Source organism: Macaca mulatta, chromosome 19, assembly GCF_049350105.2.
Source record: "Macaca mulatta isolate MMU2019108-1 chromosome 19, T2T-MMU8v2.0, whole genome shotgun sequence".
NCBI lineage: Eukaryota > Metazoa > Chordata > Mammalia > Primates > Cercopithecidae > Macaca > Macaca mulatta.
Genome location: NC_133424.1, coordinates 69,424,414 through 69,443,828, shown reverse-complemented (window position 1 = coordinate 69,443,828; position 19,415 = coordinate 69,424,414). Strand labels below are relative to the sequence as shown.

Genomic DNA, 19,415 nt, shown 5'->3' with positions numbered 1-19,415 from the left:
TAAGAAAAATGTATAGAACTTAAAGCTTATATGAAAAAAGAAAAAAGCCTCAAATCAATAACCTAAACATCCACCTCAGGAAACCACTGAGTCAAATACAACCAAAGCAAGTAGAAGGAAGGATACAATACAGATCAGAGCAGGTATCAGTGAAATTAAGAACAGAAAGTGGAGAAAAATCAGTGATATAAAGTGCTATTTCTTTGAAATGATCAATGAAATTGACATATGTCTACAAAGACTGACAATAAGTGATACATTTTCAATATCAAGAATACAACAAGGAACGTAAGTACAGATCCTGCTGCCAACAAGAAGCTAAAAGGAAATATTTCAAAGAATGCTACAAATGAGAATATTTACATAAAATGAACACTTCCTTAAGAAAATCTATAAAAATTCATCCAATATGAAATACTCTGAATAGTTCTATACCTATTAAATAAAATAAATACATAATTAAAAAGCATCCAAAAGGAAAATCTCCAGGTCCCACTTGTTTGCTGGAGAATGCTACCAAACATTAAAGGAACAAATAACACCGATTCTACATATGATCTTCCAAAAAAACAGAAGATAATTCCTTCCAACTCACGTTAGGAGGCTAGTTATCATCTAGACATCAAAACCAAACAGTAACAGTTGAAGAAAAAAAAACTACAGATTATCACTCATGAAATTAGAGGGAAGCTTCCTCAACAAAATACTAGCAAATGAAATACTGTTGCATAGTATACAAACAAAATTATACTCCATGAGCAAGTAGGGCTTATCACAAGGATGTGAGGCTGGTTCGATACTCAAAACTCAGTCAAGGTAACACATCAACTGACTACAGAAGTAACATGACATAATTAAATCAATCAGTGGAGAAAAAGCAAGTGACCAAATTCAACACTTATTAATAATAACCAAAAAATCCCAGCAAATTAGGAATAGAGAGAAACTTTCTAAACTTGATAGAGAAACTCTTTGGAAGAAACTTTCAATATCATATTAATGAGAAACCGAACATTTCCCCCCTAATATCATGAACAAGGCATGGATAACTTGTCACTATTTGTATTCAGTATCACACTGGAAATCCTACCTAGTGCAGTAACATGAGAAAAGTAAATAAAAGGTGTACAGATGGGAAGCAAGAAATAAAACTGTCCCAAATTGCAAATGATATTTCTATGTTTAAAATCTTAAGGATTATCCCAAAGGAAATGGCAAGAAATGATGAGTTTAGGAAAGTTGCAAGACAGCAAAATAAGATGGAAAAAATAATGTTTCTGTATACTAGCCAACATCATATGAAAACTGAAACTTTAATCAATGCCATTTACAATCACGCAAAAAACTATGAAGCTATAAATCTTATTTTAAATGTGCGGGAGTTATACTGTGTAAACTATAAAACAGTAATGAAATATATCGAAGAAAATTTAAATAAATGAAAAGGTATGCCATGTTCATGAATTGGAAGGCTAAGATGCCAATACTCAACATATTGATCTACAGGTTTAACTCAATTATATCAAAATCCAAGCAAGAATATTTGAAAAACAGAAAAATCAATCCTAAAGTGTATATGGAAAGTCAAAGAAACTAGGAATGCTAAATGAATTTTAAATAAAAATAAGAAAAAAGAAAATCACATTACCTAATTTTGAGATTTACCATACAGCTATAGCAATCAAGTAAACCAACAGATGGGAATCAAGAAAAATTCTGTGTTAAGTGTTCAATACCCATTAAAAAAGGATTTTTTTTTTCTCCAAATCAAAGACTTAAAACAGTCTTAAGTGGTGGAATAAAACGTGCGCATTCATGTTTCCTTTAATCCTTAAATATAAAAGTATTTCATAACTCAAGCCTTCATATTTCTCATAAAAACAATGCTTCTTTAGAAGAGACAATGTTGTAGAACAAAGACATTCAGTAAGTTTCCAGACCTTGCCTTACTAACTTTCCTGATGTGGGACAGAAATGTACATATAAGACAACAGTATAAAAGAAGCAGTGTCTGCATTTCATTTTTTCTGTCACCTCTTTTTATAAAAATTCCTGAGATAACACTGCACTGTAAACTAACGACAAAGATGGAGCTAAAGGGTTTCCTAAGTGCATAATAACCACTGGGTGTTTTTCCAGGATGAATTCAGATGGAGAATAAGGCTCTAAGCTGTGTGATTTTCTAATATGACTCCTTAGGTGACAAATGGCATTTGGCAACAGAAGGTTTTCTCACAGTGAAGACACTTGTGGGGTTTCTCTTTGGTATGTATGATCAGATGCCATGTAAGATGCTTCCTCTTGCAAAAGATTTTCCTCAGAGGTGACATTCAAAAAGCTTTTCCCCAATAAAAGTTCTTGGATGTTGACTGAGGTCTGCCCGCTTGGAAAAGGTCTTCTCACATCTGTTACACTGATAGGATTTCTCCCAGTATGCATCCTTTGATGCTGAGTGAGGGATGAGCTGCGACTGAAGGCCTTTCCACATTCACTGCACTCATATGGCTTCTCTCCAGTGTGGATGATGGAGTGTCGAATTAGGTTTGTGCTCCAGCAAAATGTTTTCCCACACTCAATGCATTCATAGGGCTTCTCTCCACTATGAATCCGCTGGTGCCTTGTGAGGCCTGACCTGCGGTTGAAGGCCTTTCCACACTCCATGCACTCATAGGGCTTCTCTCCAGTGTGGATGCTGAAGTGTCGAATAAGGTCTGCCCTATTGCTAAAGGCTTTCCCACATTCTTTGCACTCGAAAGGCTTTTCTCCAGTGTGGGCCCTTTTATGCAAGATAAAAGTAGAGCAGTGGGTAAAGGCCTTTCCACATTCATTACACACATAAGGCTTCTCCCCAGTGTGAATCCGCTGGTGCCTCTTGAGGTATGATCGGTGGTTGAAAGCCTTCCCACACTCGAGGCACTCAAAGGGCTTCTCCCCAGTGTGGATGACATAGTGGTGAATCAGGGCTGCGCTCTCACAGAAGGCCTTCCCACATTCACTGCACTCATAGGGCTTCTCCCCGGTGTGAGTCTGCTGGTGCCACATGAGGTATGACCTGTGTTTGAAGACCTTGCCACATTCAAAGCACTCATAGGGATTCTCACCACTGTGGATGATGTAGTGTCGAATGAAACCTGGCCTATCTCGAAAGGCTTTGCCACACTCTTTGCACACAAAGGGTTTTTCTCCAGTGTGGCTCCTGTTATGCAAGACGAAAGTGGAGCGGTGGGTGAAGGCCTTTCCGCATTCACTGCACTTGTAAGGTTTCTCTCCACTGTGAATCCGCTGGTGCTGGGTAAGGTGTGACTTCCGATTAAAAGCCTTTCCACACTCCATGCACTTATAGGGCTTCTCCCCAGTGTGGACCATGTGGTGCTGCAGGAGGTACGTACTCTTGCTAAAGGTTTTTCCACACTCTGTGCATTCATAGGGCTTCACTCCAGAGTGAATCCTCTCATGCCGAGCAAGCAGACGTTTCTTGTTAAACACTTTTTCACATTCACTGCATTTAAAGGTATTTTCCTCTTCCTGACTCACTGGATTTTCACCTGATCCATGAGAGTCACAGTCACGGACATCATCTCCTAAGGAGACCTGATCCTGTATAACCCTTGAACACACACCATCAGCTGTCCCTAAACCATCATGTTTGGGGCTCATTTTTCCAGGAAGCTTCTCCTTTTGGCAATCTAACCCTGGTCTCAAGTGCTCTCCCTGCATTTCTGAAAACCCATCCTGATCCTTGGGTTGCCCCAACTGGGAGTCCCCTGAAGCTCCTTGTGTTAGTTGTCCCCAGAATGAGATTTCTTCAGACAAGGCTAGCTCACAGGTGGTACGTTCTGGGTTCTCGGGTTTTCCTTCGTCACCTGAAAGAAATCCGATACACAAAAGGGCCTGTTAGTAATGTAAAAAGAGAAGAAACAAAATCACCACTTCAGTGAAAAAAATGAAGTTGGAAATGGTGCCTTTATGTCTGTTATATTTTGCCATCTTGAACCCCAGGTCTGTAATTTGTTTCTTTTCTTTTCCTTGGATTCCTGACTCCTTGAGAGGGAGACCAGGCAGAGAGACCAGGTGAGGGGACAAGGCCTAGGGTGGAGATATCGCCTCAATTCCAGACTGAATATTTATATAAAGGTAACTCATTATGGGTCCCTAAATAGTTTATCCTAAATAGATGACTCTGGCTGAGGTCTGGTGGCACCAGAAAGACCAACCAGTGAGTAGAAGGTTAGGTCTCTGAGCCACAAGATATCAGCTGAACTCTGGAAAAGGGGCGAAGGCTGGAAACTTCACATGGCACTATGGGCAATGTCTCGATCAACTGCGCTTGTGTAATAAAGCTCAATAAACTCTAAAAACCAGAGCTCCACTGAGTTTCCTGGGTTTGCAATGCTCTGTGCACATATTTTACACATCAATGCTGGGTGGGTAACAAGTCACCGAGAAAGCTTTGTGTTTGGAACACCCTCAGCCCCATATCCTGTGTCCTCTTCTAATTTGTATGCTTTGTCTGTAATAAACAAAACTGTGAGCATAATAGGTTTTAGAAAGTCTTGTGGATCTTTTTAGCAAGTTATGAAACCTGAGGGTGGTTTCAGGAAATCCCTGAATTTGCAGTTGGAATTAGAGGATTTGGGCAGACTTGACAAAGTCCTGGAGGACTGTGTCCTTAATCTTGAGTTTGGCTAATCCTGGGTAGAAAAAGGTCAAGGCATTTTTCCAGTAGAAGATACCCAGTGAAGTAAGTCCTACTGGTCATGAGAGAAAGTGGGAAAGACACTATAGCCTTAGGAGACAGAATATGCAAATGAGCTATAGCACATGAGAGGGTTGTGGTGATGAGAATCTAGGGAAAGAAGAGGCACAGGGGAACTGATTCCTAACATTCTGACCTAGGTGACAGCTGTGAAGAGCAGTGCCACTCTCAGGACAGGGCTCATAAGGCAGAGGTACCACTCTGGCACAGACACGATCCCAACTGGGAATAAAGAAGAACGGAGAGCTCAGAAATCCCCTTGCACACAGATGGGGCTTTGGTAGATGGCAAGGAGGCACAGCACCTCAGTGGTGAGAGACTACTAAGGAAATAGAGCTAGAAAAATTGGCTACCCACATGGGGAATGGAAATATTGTATTCTATCACATTTTATACTCAAAACCAACTTCAGATTGATAAAGACTTAAATGCCAAATGGCAAGTTTTACAACTGACAATAAAATAAACAAGAATACCTTTTCAATATTAGGGTAAAGCAACATTTTTTCCACAAGGCACAAAATCATTAATCACGTAAAAAAAACCATAAATCAGACTACACTATGTAAGGAACTCACTGAACAAAAGATACTTTAAAGAGAGTGGAAGGACAAAATGAAAAACTAGAAGAATATACCTGCAGCAAATGTAACTGATAAAAGATAGGTATCTAGAATGTATAAAAATCAAATAAAAAGAGAAAGCCAAAGAAGTTAATTGAAAAATAGGCATTTATCACCAAATAACATCTCACAGAAGAAAATACAGATTGGCTCAGAATTGTGAAAGACACTAAACAACCTTACCCATGAGGAAAATGCAAATCAAGAGCACAAGAGAAAATATTTTGTTTCCATTTGATCAGCAAAAATTGAGGGGCCTTATAGTTTCAAGTACTAGACAGGATATGGATCAATGGAAACTTCCAAAAATTCCTGAGAGGAATTTTTTGATATAGGCCCTTTAGAAAACAATGAGAATGATCTTGCAAACTAGAACATTTGCATAGTTTATAATCCAATTATTTCACTCCAGAAACATCAAAAATGTGCCCCTACACATGTGAAAGATGAACAACATATATAAATGTCCACAGCATCACTGATACAAAAACGTAAACAATTAAGTGCTCAGAGAGTGAATGAATATATGAATATACTGTGAACCATGAACACTGAATTGTTGAATTTTCTTCAAGGATAAGGAAGTTGAGCATTTTTATGTTGAGTACAGAAAGGATGAAGTTACAAGACAAACAGAATATAAGTGAAGAAAAAATGTCCATGAAAAGGTGTGATACAAACTCTTCAAAAAAACTGACCGTGGCCAAGGGCAAGACCTCTTTCATCAGGGGAAGAGAGAAGCTACCGATATGAGAGGTTGAGAGGAATGTCTAAGGATTGCTGATTAAACAATATAAGTAGATGATATTGTCAACATGAAAACCTGCTGATACATCAGCAGTCACATGCTGAGTGGCTGGGGAAATATTAACTGTCTGGAACAAGGTCTGAATGCTGGAGTACCCCATGCAGGACAAAGAGCTGACCAGAGGCACAAAGCAGATACAGAGATTAAGTTTTGGGAGTCTATTAACATGCCCTAGAAAAAAGATGGTAAGAGCTTAGAGTAAGAGCCTAAGGAGGCTGGGCGCAGTGGCTCACGCACATAATCCCAGCACTTTGGGAGGCTGAGGTGGGCGGATCACCTGAGGTCAGGAATTCAAGACCAACCTGACCAACATGGAGAAACCCCATCTCTACTAAAAATACAAAATGAGCCAGGTGTGGTGGCGCATGCCTGTAATCCCAGCTACTTGGGAGGCTGAGGCAGGAGAATCGCTTGAACCTGGGAGGCGGAGGTTGCGTTGAGTCAAGATCATGCCATTGCACTCCAGCCTGGGCAACAAGAGCGAAATTCCATCTCAGAAAAAAAAAAAAAAAAGCAGAAGGATAGGTCTCATGGAGGTGATAGAGGGATGAATTCAGGAGACATGCATGATGTGAAATCGAAAGGCTCTGGAGATAGACTGGATGCAGGGACTTATGGAGGCGGAGGGGTTGACCTGTCTGAGGTTGGATCCAGTCCCCTAATCTGCCTGGATGGCAGAGCCATTCACTGAAACTTGCGAGGTGGCAAGAGCGAGCAAGATCACGGGTTCCTTGTTAGGCATGTTGAGTTTTATGCTTTCGGGATTTTCAAGGGGAGACGTGGCACTGAAGAAGGGACGATCTGGAAGAGACTCTGAAGGGCTGAATAGGGACCGCATAAACACTCAGGGTTGGATGAGCAGCTCGAGGAACCCATGCGGGCAGATGCCAAGGCTCTGCAGTGGCACCAATCCACACACCTGACAGATGGCCTCATGTCCTCAGCAGCCTGAGTGTGGGACAGAGGTCAAATGTCACCCTGAGGATTTTTGGAAAACAGGAGATATAGGAGACATGGAGGAAGTACTGCTTCTTAGTGTCTGATTGACACTAAGGGAATGAGTGGAAGGAGAAGGTGGGAGAGGCTAATAGGCAGAATATAACTGGAAAGAGAACTTGGGAGAGTAAAACAGGCCCTGCTCCCCAGAGTTCAGAAGGAAATGTAACGTATCATCACTCATTAAGGTTTATATGACATGAGTAACACTCACAGCTTACTTTGATGAGTTACTTACGTAACACGGCTCAGAATCTATGCAGTTTTATGCATTAATGTATCACATGATTACATCTTCAAACTGCCCAATGGCATAAAAATAATGTTTTTCTTTTTTTTTAATAAAAATAATTTCTGGGCCGGGCGTGGTGGGTCACGCCTGTAATCCCAGCACTTTGGGAGGCCAAGACGGGCGGATCATGAGGTCAGGAGATCGAGACCATCCTGGCTAACACGGTGAAACCCCGTCTCTACTAAAAATACAAAAAATTAGCTGGGTGCGGTGGTGGGCGCCTGAGGCAGGAGAATGGCGTGAACCTGGGAGGCGGAGCTTGCAGTGAGCTGAGACTGCGCCACTGCACTCCAGCCTGGGCAACAGAGAGAGACTCCATCTCAAAAAAAAAAAAATTTCTAATAGCATTTTTCAGGAACAGACTGAGTATAGTGGACTGAGTAGGTGCTCACCAGACCATCTGCTCTTCTCCTTGGACAGGCAGCTCAGCCACAATTCCTAGACTCATGGACCCAAGTACAGCCAAATGCCCAGTTCCCATGGGTGAAATGTGAGGGGAGGTGGTATTTCTGGAAGTGGGTATGACATCCCTTATTCCCTTAATTCTCTACCAGCAAGAGGATGTCAGGACAACCTTAAAGCAATAGGTTGACGACAGAAGGACTCTAGGTCCTGAATAACTGTGGTACAGAGTTCCCTCCCGACCCACACAGACCTTGGTATGAGTGAAAAGAGTTTTCATATGTGAATCATTTAAATTTTGGAATTTGTTGGATACAGCAGCTGGTGTTAACTTAGCCAAACTCATATACAAACTTCACTAGGGTCACAGAGTAGCTGACTGGCAAACCAGGTTTCAGGCACACAAGGTTGGAGCCCCAGGACCAATCTCAGTTCATACACCTCACTGCTCCCCAGGAGTGGGGACAAGTGTGACAGGGCTAGGAAGATGGAGAAACCACTAAGGGCTCCAAGGCTCCCAAACCCTTAGAGAAGCCACAGTGAGAAGCTTCCCAAGAGATCCCAGGGCCGGTGGTCTCCATCCAGTCTCAAGCCAGCAGGGACTCCGACCTCCCCAGATCTTGGCTCCTACCTGGACAGGTGTCTTGGGAGAGGTCTTCCTTCCTGGTCCATGGCTCCTGCCCATGCTCTAGGTGGTAGATCAGCTCAGGTCTGGGAACAGGACACCCTGTTTATGGAGAAAGAAAGTGGACACATGGATGTTGGTGAAAAGAAATAAAGACCTTCAATCCAGTCTGGGACTTCAGGATGGGGACCAGACCTTGGAATGAAGCTACACCTATCCATGGGAACAAAAAGTTAGCATGTGATCTGGAAACCAAGGGCAGGCCATGTCATGCTGCCACAGAATCTCTACTCCTAATAGTAAGTCAAAAACTAGTATTTGTAGGCTATAACCATGTCCAAGGGACTATGCCAAGCATTTAAATGCATTATGTCATTTCAAAAGTGAACAACATTTATGGAATATCTTAGAGAAAAAGTGATACACTTTAAATATTAAATATTGATTCTTTTCATTCAAAACAAGGTATGTATCTTCATTGATCTAAGTCTTTTTTTTTTTTAAACAACCTAAGCAATGTTTTATAATGCTCTTCCTCTAAACCAAAGACTAAATGTGTCTGTTGCCCAGGCTGGAGTGCAGTGGTGCGATCTCGGCTCACTCAGCCTCCCGAGTAGCTGGGACTAGACGCGCGCGCCACCACGCCTGGTTAATTTTTTTGTATTTTAAGTAGAAATGAGGTTTCACTATGTTGGCCAGGCTAGTCCTGAATTCCTGACTTCAGGTGATCCACCCGCTTCAGCCTCCCAGAGTGCTAGGATTACAGGTGTGAGCCACCATGCCTAGCCGTTAAATGAGGATTCCAGTTGAGGGTTTCCTCACGGTATACCCAGGATGTCCATTATCATAATCAACACCATTTTGTTGACAAAGAAACCCAGGCTCGGGGAGGTAAAGTGATGTGCTGAAGAGCACAGAACTGGTGAATGGCTGAGTCAATAAGGAAACCCAGGTCCTGCCATCTCTGTCTATGCTGTTTAACCACAAAGCTCCACAACGCTGCCCAGAAAGTGCCAGGTCAAGGTATGCCCCTGACAATAATCGTGATGAGGATGACGGTAACGGTATTGGTGGCAACAGAGATTGTAATGGCTCCCTGTACACAGCCTGGTCTCCCAGGTGCTGTTCTGAGCCCTTTTCATAAAATAACCCTTGACCCTGGCAACAGCCCTGGGATGCGAACAGGATAAGTCCTCATTTGAACAATGAGAACACTGAGGCACAGGCAAGTTCAGTAATGTGCCCAAGGCCGTGGAGTTTTTAAAGAGCAGAGCTGGGGCTGGACACCAGGGTTCTGGCTCCAAACCTTGCTCTCCCAAGCAATACACTACGGAGGAAACCAAGAGCACCAGAGTGGGTGGCAGAGGGTGGTGACGAGGCTGAGATGTGAGCTGGAGGATTCACCCTCAGGGACCAGTGGCCAGGGTGAGGGGCGGGTCAGTGACTCCAGATCCCAGCATTTCATGAACCATTCAAATATTTAAAAACTGAGCGTCCTACTGTGATATGGTTACATAAGGATACTGACAGAAACTTCATATAGCAGCACAGTGGCTCACATCTGTAGTCCCGGCTACTGGAGAGGGTGAGGTGTTAGGATCACAGTGAGCTATGATCTTGCACCACTGCACTCCAGCCAGCCTGGGCAACAAGAGTGAAACTCCACCTCAAAAAAAAAAAGTTCACAAAAGAAGAATTTTTACTACAAAAAAATTCAGTGGTTTCATAAAATGAAGGTGTTTCATCTGTGCTGAGTAAGTTAAACTGGATGCGGGACTCGTAGGAGTGGCTAAATTTTCCTTATTTGCTGACAAGGATCCTGTGAGAAGAAATGGAGCATGAACACTGCCTGGAACAGGCCTGAGACGCCCAGTCAGTGCTCTGGGGATCTGGACTGTTAATTGCTTTTCTTTTTCTTCTTTTTTTTTTTTTTGAGATGGAGCCTCACTCTGTCAGCAGGTTGGAGTGCAGTGGCGTGATCCCAGCTCACTGCAACCTCTGACTCCCTGGTTCAAGTGATTCTCCTGCCTCCACCTCCTGAGTAGCTGGGACTACAGGCACGCACCACCATGCCTAGCTAATTTTTGTATTTTTAGTAGAGACGGGGTTTCACCATGTTGGCCAGGCTGGTCTCTATCTCCTGACCTCGTGATCCGCCTGCCATGCCCTCCCACAGTGCTGAGATTGCAGGCGTGAGCCACCGTGCCTGGCCTGCTTTTCCTAAAAGTGACTCACTTGTTATTTTTCTTAGATTTCTTCAAAAATGGAATCCTTATCACTCTGGTAAATGGAAAATCCAGAGTCACTTGTCTTGATGGCAGGTAACCATAAAAAAGCAGCAATAAATCAAAACAACGTATACAAAAATTAGCTGGGTGTGGTGGCACCTGCCTGTAATCCTAGCTACTCAGGAGGCTGAGGCATGAGCAATGCTTGAATCCAGGAGGCAGAGGTTGCAATGAGCCAAGATCACACCACTGCACTTCAGCCTAGGCAACAGCGAGACTCTGTCTCAAGACAAACAGTGCTGTTTGGTCCCTGTGAGCTCATGCTGCTTGTTCAGGGCTGTGAGCCTAAGGCTGCTCCCTCTGTAGAAAAGGAGAAGTTACCAACAGTTTGCAGGATATTAAGACTCAGCACTAAACCAGACTTTTCCTCAAATGCTAAGAAGCCAAGACAAGATGCAATAAAAGAACAACTTCCTTGGGGGTGTCTCAGCACCAGCTGAAGTAGTGTCTGTCCAAGCACTCTCTGAAAAAGAGCTTCTCAACCTTAGCACAACTGACATTCAGGTTCAGATAATTCTTTGTGAGATCGGGGGAAGAAGGATCTGTCCTGTGCATTACAAGGATGTTTAGTGGCATTCCAGGTCTCCACCCACTAGATGTCAATGTCATCATCTTAGTGTTAACAACCAAAATGTCTCCACATATTGCCCAGTGTCCACTGAAGCTCAACATCGTCCCTGCTTGAGAACCACTAGCTTAGAAAGACATGAACAAGGTAAAGGGAGGAGGCTGTGGTGAGAAAGGGGCCTCCCCAAGATTCAGTGGTCAGGGAAGGCCTGGGTGAGGAGGCAATGGCGGCGCTGAGAAGCGGCGGCCATGTGAAATGCTGAATTACCCTGAGAACACTCATCAAACAGAACAGCAAATGCAATCGCCTGACGGGGGTGGGCACTTGGGGAAATAACAAGAAGCCCAGCAAGGCTGCAGCAGAGTGACTTTAGAATCAAGAGGACACGAAGGTGATTAAAGTGTTGTTTAGAATAACACCTGGTAGTACAGAAGGTCAAAGTCTCCTGGGGGCCTGCCTGACTCAACCCTTCTTGGAGAACACCCCACCACCCTTGACACCCCAGACTGCGCTGTGGAGCAGATACACAAGCAACCAGGCCCACCCAGGCAGATCCTGCTCTGGAACTCAAAAAAAGAACTGCAGACGGAGGCCAGTCCATGCTGGGCAGTGGGTGAGAGATGGAGGCAAGTATGAGCTGGAGGTGGAGCAGCATTTGCTGCCTCAAGCAGGCCCCACAGAGGCCAGAGAAACAAGACAAGAAATCTGGAGGGGAAGGAGGGGTCACAAAGAGTAAAACCTGGGGTCGTTATTCTTCCCTTGAACTCGCTGAGGCAGAAAAAAACCACACAGAGTAGACAGTGACATGAGCAGACCCAGACAGAGAAACTAGGACACCATCGTGGTGGTTCTCAGCTCCTACTTCAACCCCTCATAACATACAGCTGGAAATCCTACCTTTGGGGTCTGCAAAACACCCCATTTCCTTCCACCACCTCCTTCTCCTTTGGCTGGGAGCCAAAGAGTACACTATTTCTTGTCCAAAGTGATACAGGGAGACTGTTCAGGAAGAGGTGAGTGTAGAAAATGACTGAAGTTGTGGGAAGAAGGCAAGCAGGTTCGAGAGGCCTTCTTGACCCATCAGGCCTGGAGTCAGGGGATGGAATGAAGAAGTGGCAGGTCCCCTGCATGGTGGAGGGGGAAGGCCTTACCCAGAGATACCAGGAGCCCACAGTTTTCCAGCATCACCTCCTGGTACAGGGTCCGCTGAGCTAGGTCCAGCTGCCCCCACTCCTCCTGGGTGAAAGTCACAGCCACATCATCAAAGGTCACAGACACCTGAAATGTCAAATAGAGGTAGTAGAGTTTGCCGTGGGACTGTCGTATGTGGTTTGCTGGAAAAGGTGCAGCAAGATCAAGGCCCAAGTCACTGAGGACCTCCTGAGGGCCTAACTTTGTACCAGGCTGAAGGAGGAAGGCAGACAGTGCTTTGGACAGATTACTGTAATGTAAAAAAGAAAAGCATCCTATACAGGAGCCATCAGAGAATGACAGAAGACAATGGCAACAACTTGTGGACGGTGAGATGTAGACAATTACAGTTCGAGGACATCAAAGAAATGAGGAAATAATGACAATAATAGTAGCAATAATGTTGACAGCCACAGTGCCTGAGCCTCACTGGTCCAGCTCATGCTGAAGGCTTCACGTTCTGTTTTAAAGCTACTACAACTCCCAAACTCTGAAGTCAGACTTCTCACGTTTGAATCCAAACTCCTGAAACTGACACTTGCCAGTTTTGTGACCTTAGGGACCTCATTTATCTCTGCCTCAATTTTCAGATTAATACAGAGTTCCCATTTTCCCAATAACAGACATGAGTTATTCAGAGCTTCATGGACTTTGGGATTTTATTAATCCTCCCACAGCCCCTGAAGTATTACTAAACACCACCGCCAATCACCTCCATGTCACAGTCACTGACCTGAGGCTAAGGGAGCTCTGTGGATTCTCCTAGTCTTTTGTGTTTTCTGTTTTTCGCTTGTTTGTTTTTTTCAGAGACAGGGTCTCACTCTATTACCCAGACAGGAGTGCAATGGCATGCTCAGAGCTCACTGTAACCTCGAACTCCCGGGCTCAAGCGATCCTTCTGCCTCAGCTGCCCAAGCAGCTGGGACTACAGGCATGCACCACTGCGCCCAATTATTTCTTTTTGGTAGAGCTGGGATCTTGCTATGTTGACCAGGCTGGTCTCAAACTCCTAGCCTCAAGTGATCCTCTCACCTCAGCCTCCCACAGCATTGGGGCTACAGGTGTGAGCACCAAGCCCAGCTAGAGTTTCACATGTTATAAGCAGAGACAGAATTTTACCCCAGGTCCCTCTGCTTCAGGGTTTAATACTGTGACCCCAACAACCCTCCATCACCAACGTGAATCTACAATACAGTTGTGAAACATTTCTACATATTTTTGCTATTTAATCTATTTTAGTAGCTCCTGAAAATATCCCCAAGACGTGGGCAAAACCCTCATCACCAAATTCACGAGTGCCAAATGCCGGAGGAGTGACAGTGCCTGGACCAGCTCATCCTCTCCCCTGGACCCCAGAGAGATTGCATAATGAACCATCAGCCTTTTCCTTCCCTGAGTCCTGCCAGCAGGTATCCCTAAGACCAGTGTACTTCAGGACCAGGAAACTCAAGTGGCTGAGGATAACGCGGGCTGTGGTCACAAGAACCCCGGCTTATGACTGGCCAAAATGCCTTATGGGCTGAAGGCAGGATGAACATCCAAAAAAGACCACAGGATCTTGCCCTTCCAGGCCATGTCTCAGCAGGTGGGGATGGGGTAACCATGGTAACCTCACAAGTCCTCTTGGACCTCCTTAAACAACCAACACACTTTGCCTTTGTCTACACAGTCCTCTGTAATGGAATATCTGCCTTTCGCTTCCGATGGCCACTGTGACTTGCTGGAGAAAGACTGCAAAGTTCACCTCCAGGGCTTCTCAGCCAACTGACTAAAAACAAAGGCTCTGGTGGTCCACACACTAAATATGAATTTCTGTTACTTAAGTGCTGTGTGTCAGCAGGTAACTAAACAGGTTGGAGTCTTGACCTCCTCTTGTGTACGGCAGTGTTTATAATAGAATGTCACTTTAAGGAGATCAGGATTAAATGAGATGATAAATAATGTCCATTTCTCAGTTCACATCAAGGACTCAATGAAGGCCAACTGTTACAGTTCTTGTGTTAATATTGATGCTCTTTGTCCCCACAAAATCCTTAAGACCTCAACTCAGTAGCTGTCTAAAATTTTGCCAGATTCTGTATACAAAAAGTTAGACCAATGGCAGGTGAGAAGGGGACTACCTTAGTCTGAACTGCCACGAAAGGCTGCTTCAAAGAAGTGACATTTGAGCAGAGCTAACAAGATATGAAAGGGTCTTGCAGAGATCTGAGGATAGCGTCTGAGGCTGAATGAACTGTAAAGGTGAAGGCTGAGGGATGAGAAAGAACTCTGAGTGATCATATTCATGTGTCTGAAGGGCTGAGCCAGGGAGGAAAGGAAGGAAAGGAGGACAGAGGTGGTCAGCCATAGTGGACCGGGTAGGGACATGCAGGCCATGGCTGAGTTCGGATTATGTGTGTGACAAGAGTCCCTGGAGCGGAACTTCATTTATCCTTCAACCAATTATTGAGCACCTATCAGAGGCCTGACACTTTTGGCGGTGGAAAGCTGCAGAAGGGCTAAAAGTGGGGCATCGTATGTGGTTAGGCTGAGCATGTATGGCTTTCTCTGCTTGGTCCTCTGCTGGAAGCGGAGGCAAAAATTAGAACAGTCAGTTACTAATCAAGTCCTATTTGGGGCCTACTGTTCCAGGAGTTACCGTTTAGCTTCCTGAAATGTCACCAGAGAGTAAACTAGCTCCTTGCAAGACTAAGTTAAGGCAGACTGGTTTCCAGAGTTGTTTAATGTAGAACAGGAGGTTGGTTTCCTGGGCAGGTGGCTACAAAAAATTGTACGTCACAGCCCTATAATCTATGTATAGTCTGGCTACTGTCCACTTGAATATTCAGTCTCTCAGGTATTACCACGACAGAAGATAAACTAAGTGACGAGCATGCTCCACGTTTCGTAAACAAACAACACTACAAAGAGGAATCCTGTGGCTGTCTTGGCTTCCGGCCTGCCCAGGAGGCTTCCCCGAACTAGCAGAAAAGCAGCAAGGCCGAAAGCGCGTCCACTCACCTGCGCCGGGTCCGTCAAAGCCGTCGCCATACTGGGACCCTGAGGCCCGAGCGGGGCGGGGGCTGCGGCGAGCAGGGCGGGTCTCGCGGGCTCAGCCGAGCCCCACCCCTTCCCTGCGCCGGGCGCGGTGACCTTGGCTGACAGTCGAACTCTCCCGTTACGGGGAGGCTCACGGTTCGCTCCGAGACGCGGAGGTCGCTGTCAGCCTCCTACCTGCTCATTTCCCCAGAGCCGCCAGGGAGGCGGCCACGGAACACCGCCCCCTCCCTACAGCAGGCGTGGACGGAACCGTCGCGCCCAAATTACGTCTCCATCCAAATGCCGGAAGTCCCGCCCCAAGCTTCGCGACCCACAGGAAACGCCGCTGTCCTGGACTATCATTGGCCCCAGGGCCCGCCGTCGCACCTGGCAATGCCTTCTAGTTAATGTAGTTAATGTTCTAGTTAATGTTCTCAACAAACCACCTGCAAAGCGGACCGATCCTGACCCGGCAGACCTCAGTGTAAAAGCCGCAGGGGGCCTACAGCCCGGCTCAGGCCTGCCTGGGTCCTGGGGGCACAACTCGGAGGCCAGGGGCCAAGCGTGAGAACGTCCATTCTTCGCCGGAGGAAATCGAGCCCCAGCAGGCAGGGACATTTGTCAGGGTCAGGGCCAGTGCAGAGACCCTGGACCAGGCTCCGGACCCTGACTTCCACCTTGCGTTTTCTCCCCTCCGGATCCTCTTATACAGATCAGTGGGCAGTCAGAGTAACCAAAGGGGGACGTCAGGCGGCGCGATGCGGCCAGCCTGGAATCCCAGCGCCTTGGGAGGCCAAGAGGGGCGGATCGCTTGAGCAACGTAGGGAGACTACCAAAAAAAAAAATTTTTTTTTTCTTTTAAATAGCTGCGTGTGCTGGCGCACACCCGTGGTCCCAGGAGGCTGAGGCAAGGGGATCGCTTGAGGATAGGAGTTTGAGACCTGTCTCCGCGACAGAGCGAGACCTCATTGGTACAAAAAAAAAAAAAAAAAAAAAAGTAGGCCGGGCGCGGTGGCTTACGCCTGTAATCCCAGCACTTTGGGAGGCCGAGGAGGGTGGATCACGAGGTCATCCTGGCTAACACGGTGAAACCCCGTCTCTACTAAAAATGCAAAAAATTAGCCGGGCGTGGTGGCAGGCACCTGTAGTCCCAGCTACTCGGGAGGGTGAGGCAGGAGAATGGTGTGAACCCCGGAGGCAGAGACTGCAGTGAGCCGAGATCATGCCACTGCACTCCAGCCTGGGTGAGAGAGCAAGACTCCGCCTCAAAAAAAGAAAAAAAAAAAAGAATTATATTATACAAAACTTTAGTAGTCTCCATTGGTGACTGCTTTTTTTTTTTTTTCTTCTTATGACTATGAAGGTTAGAGAATAAAATCCAGCTTTCAATGATTTGACAAATACATTATGGTTATGAAAATGGAAACAGGGTATACAGAAAATGCCCTCCAGAGATTTAAAAGTGCAGAAAGTATCATGACAGGATGTTAACTGGGTGGAAATGGACATGGAATCAATTTTCTAGAAGGTATTATTTATAAATTGAGATTATTGAGCGATGTGGCTTAATTAGCATACAAGCTGTTAACACTGTTATCCATCACTGACAATACTATTTCGCCCAATTTAGAAGAGAGTCATAATTCTCCTTTTCACATATGTATGACCCTTAGGTTAGTTTTGGCTTTGGATGCAGAACAGATATTAAAGTTAATATGTTTATATTCCATCATGGAATGTCTGGGATCAGTGCAGGTGAGGAAAGCTATGTAGATACTGGTGACAATTTGTTTTTTTTTTTTGAGACAGAGTCTCACTCTGTTGCCCAGGCTGGAGTGCAGTGGCACGTAGCTGGGACTACAGGCATGAGCCACCATGGCCGGCTAATTTTTGCATTTTTTTAGTCGAGACGGGTTTTTACCATGTTGGTCAGGCTGGTCTCGAACTCCTGACCTCGAATGTTGATCTGCCTGCCTCGGCCTCCCAGATTGCTGGGATTACAGGTATGAGCCACCACACACGGCCTGGAGACACTTTTAAATCCCTCATGTAAGGCATGTCAGTGTCTTCATTATTTAAACATATATCATCTGGTGATCAGTGCTGAGGCCCTAGTGATTTTTCTATCCTTACCTGCCAAAAATGTGCCCAGTGATGTGTTTATCCAGCACCTAAAATGTATAAATAGCAGAGTTTATATGTATGTACCAGTTAATTTATTAGGAATTGCCAAGTGTTTGAAATGTTAATTCAGGAAAACTGATAGGATAAAGCAAAGCATAGAGGTAAGCACTGTGTCTCCTCATGCAAGTAAAAGAAAGAAAAAAAAGAGAGGCAAATACTGAAGGTGCAGGTTAAAAACCATGAACCAATGTCTTGGAGTATTTAACTTATAAATCTGCAATAGTGGGAGCTGCTCATCTGAGTGAAGTAGCTGAATTATTTATACTTACGTTAGTGGGTCTGGTCATAACAGAAATCATGCCTGCAACTGCTGGACATTTCACAATGAGGAGCCTTTGTAGGAGTAACATTAACAAGGCAAACTCCATATAAAGTACTTAACAACTGAAGTTAGGAGAAATACTGGTGTAACTGACTGCATTGATCAAAAAACGTATTTGAGCTTACAGCTGAGTAGTTTAGATGCTTACTGTGGTAGTCAGTTTATAATGGGTGCAGGGAGCAGATGACACATGAAACCATCACAGAAGGTTACAGAAGGCTGGAAGGCCACTCCCCAAACTGCAGCATGCAGTAATTTCAAAAGAAGTGATGTTATATTTATTATGAGGAATGACTTAATTTTTTTTTTTTTTGAGACGGAGTCTTGCTCTGTCGCCCAGGCTGGAGTGCAGTGGCCGGATCTCAGCTCACCGCAAGCTCCGCCTCCCGGGTTTACGCCATTCTCCTGCCTCAGCCTCCTGAGTAGCTGGGACTACAGGCGCCCGCCACCTCACCCGGCTAGTTTTTTGTATTTTTTAGTAGAGACCGGGGGTTTCACCGGGTTAGCCAGGATAGTCTCAATCTCCTGACCTCGTGATCCGCCTGTCTCGACCTCCCAAAGTGCTGGGATTACAGGCTTGAGCCACCATGCCCGGCCGGGGAATGACTTATTCTAATGTAATCAGAGTATGACACAACACAGAGGTGCTAATGTATTCATTTGAGAATTGGGTTGCACTGATGTGCAGTGAAATATTTTATTTCTAAAACAGCAGCATATTGATGTCCATAAAAAGAGAGTGGATCTTTCGGTTGATGACAGTCTTGTTTTACAAATGGCGTACTCCTGAAAACATGGAGAATAATAAGTTGGATCAAGGAGCCACTGTGATAGGGGGCAGGTTATGTACCCTCAAGGCATTTATCTGCAGAAAGTAGGCAAGAGTTTTCTTTTTTTTTTTTGATACGGTGTCTCACTCTGTCTCCCATGCTGGAGTCCAATGGCACGATCTTGGCTCACTGTAGCCTCTACCTACCGGGTTCAAGTGATTCTCATGTCTCAGCCTCATGAGTAGCTGGGATTATAGGTGCCCGCCACAACGCCCGGCTAATTTTTGTATTTTTAGTAGAGACAGGGTTTTACCATGTTGGCCAGGTTGGCCTCAAACTTCTGACCTCGTGTTCCACCTGCCTCGGCCTTCCAAACTGCTGGAATTACAGGCGTGAGCCACCATGCCCAACCTGAAAGTAGGCAAGAGTTTTCAAGGAGAATGAAGTCACCATCTCCAGAGGTGGAAGGTGGGGGTAGCAGGGAGAACCACCTTGGGCAGCTCTCATGGGAAAGAGTTCCCACAAGAAATATTCTACCCAGTCTCATACTAATTCACACAACTATGAAGAGC

At 45.1% G+C, this 19,415-nt stretch overlaps 1 protein-coding gene across 1 annotated transcript; it reads right to left on the bottom strand.

Moving 5' to 3' along the window:
• Positions 1–1,678: 1,678 nt before the first annotated feature.
• On the bottom strand, positions 1,679–15,579 carry ZNF805 (zinc finger protein 805). The gene is given in 4 exon segments (NM_001194103.3): positions 1,679–3,863; positions 8,509–8,604; positions 12,510–12,636; positions 15,550–15,579. Coding segments are annotated over 4 exon segments (1,884 nt in total). The 3' UTR covers positions 1,679–2,232.
• Between the last annotated feature and the right edge of the window lie 3,836 nt (positions 15,580–19,415).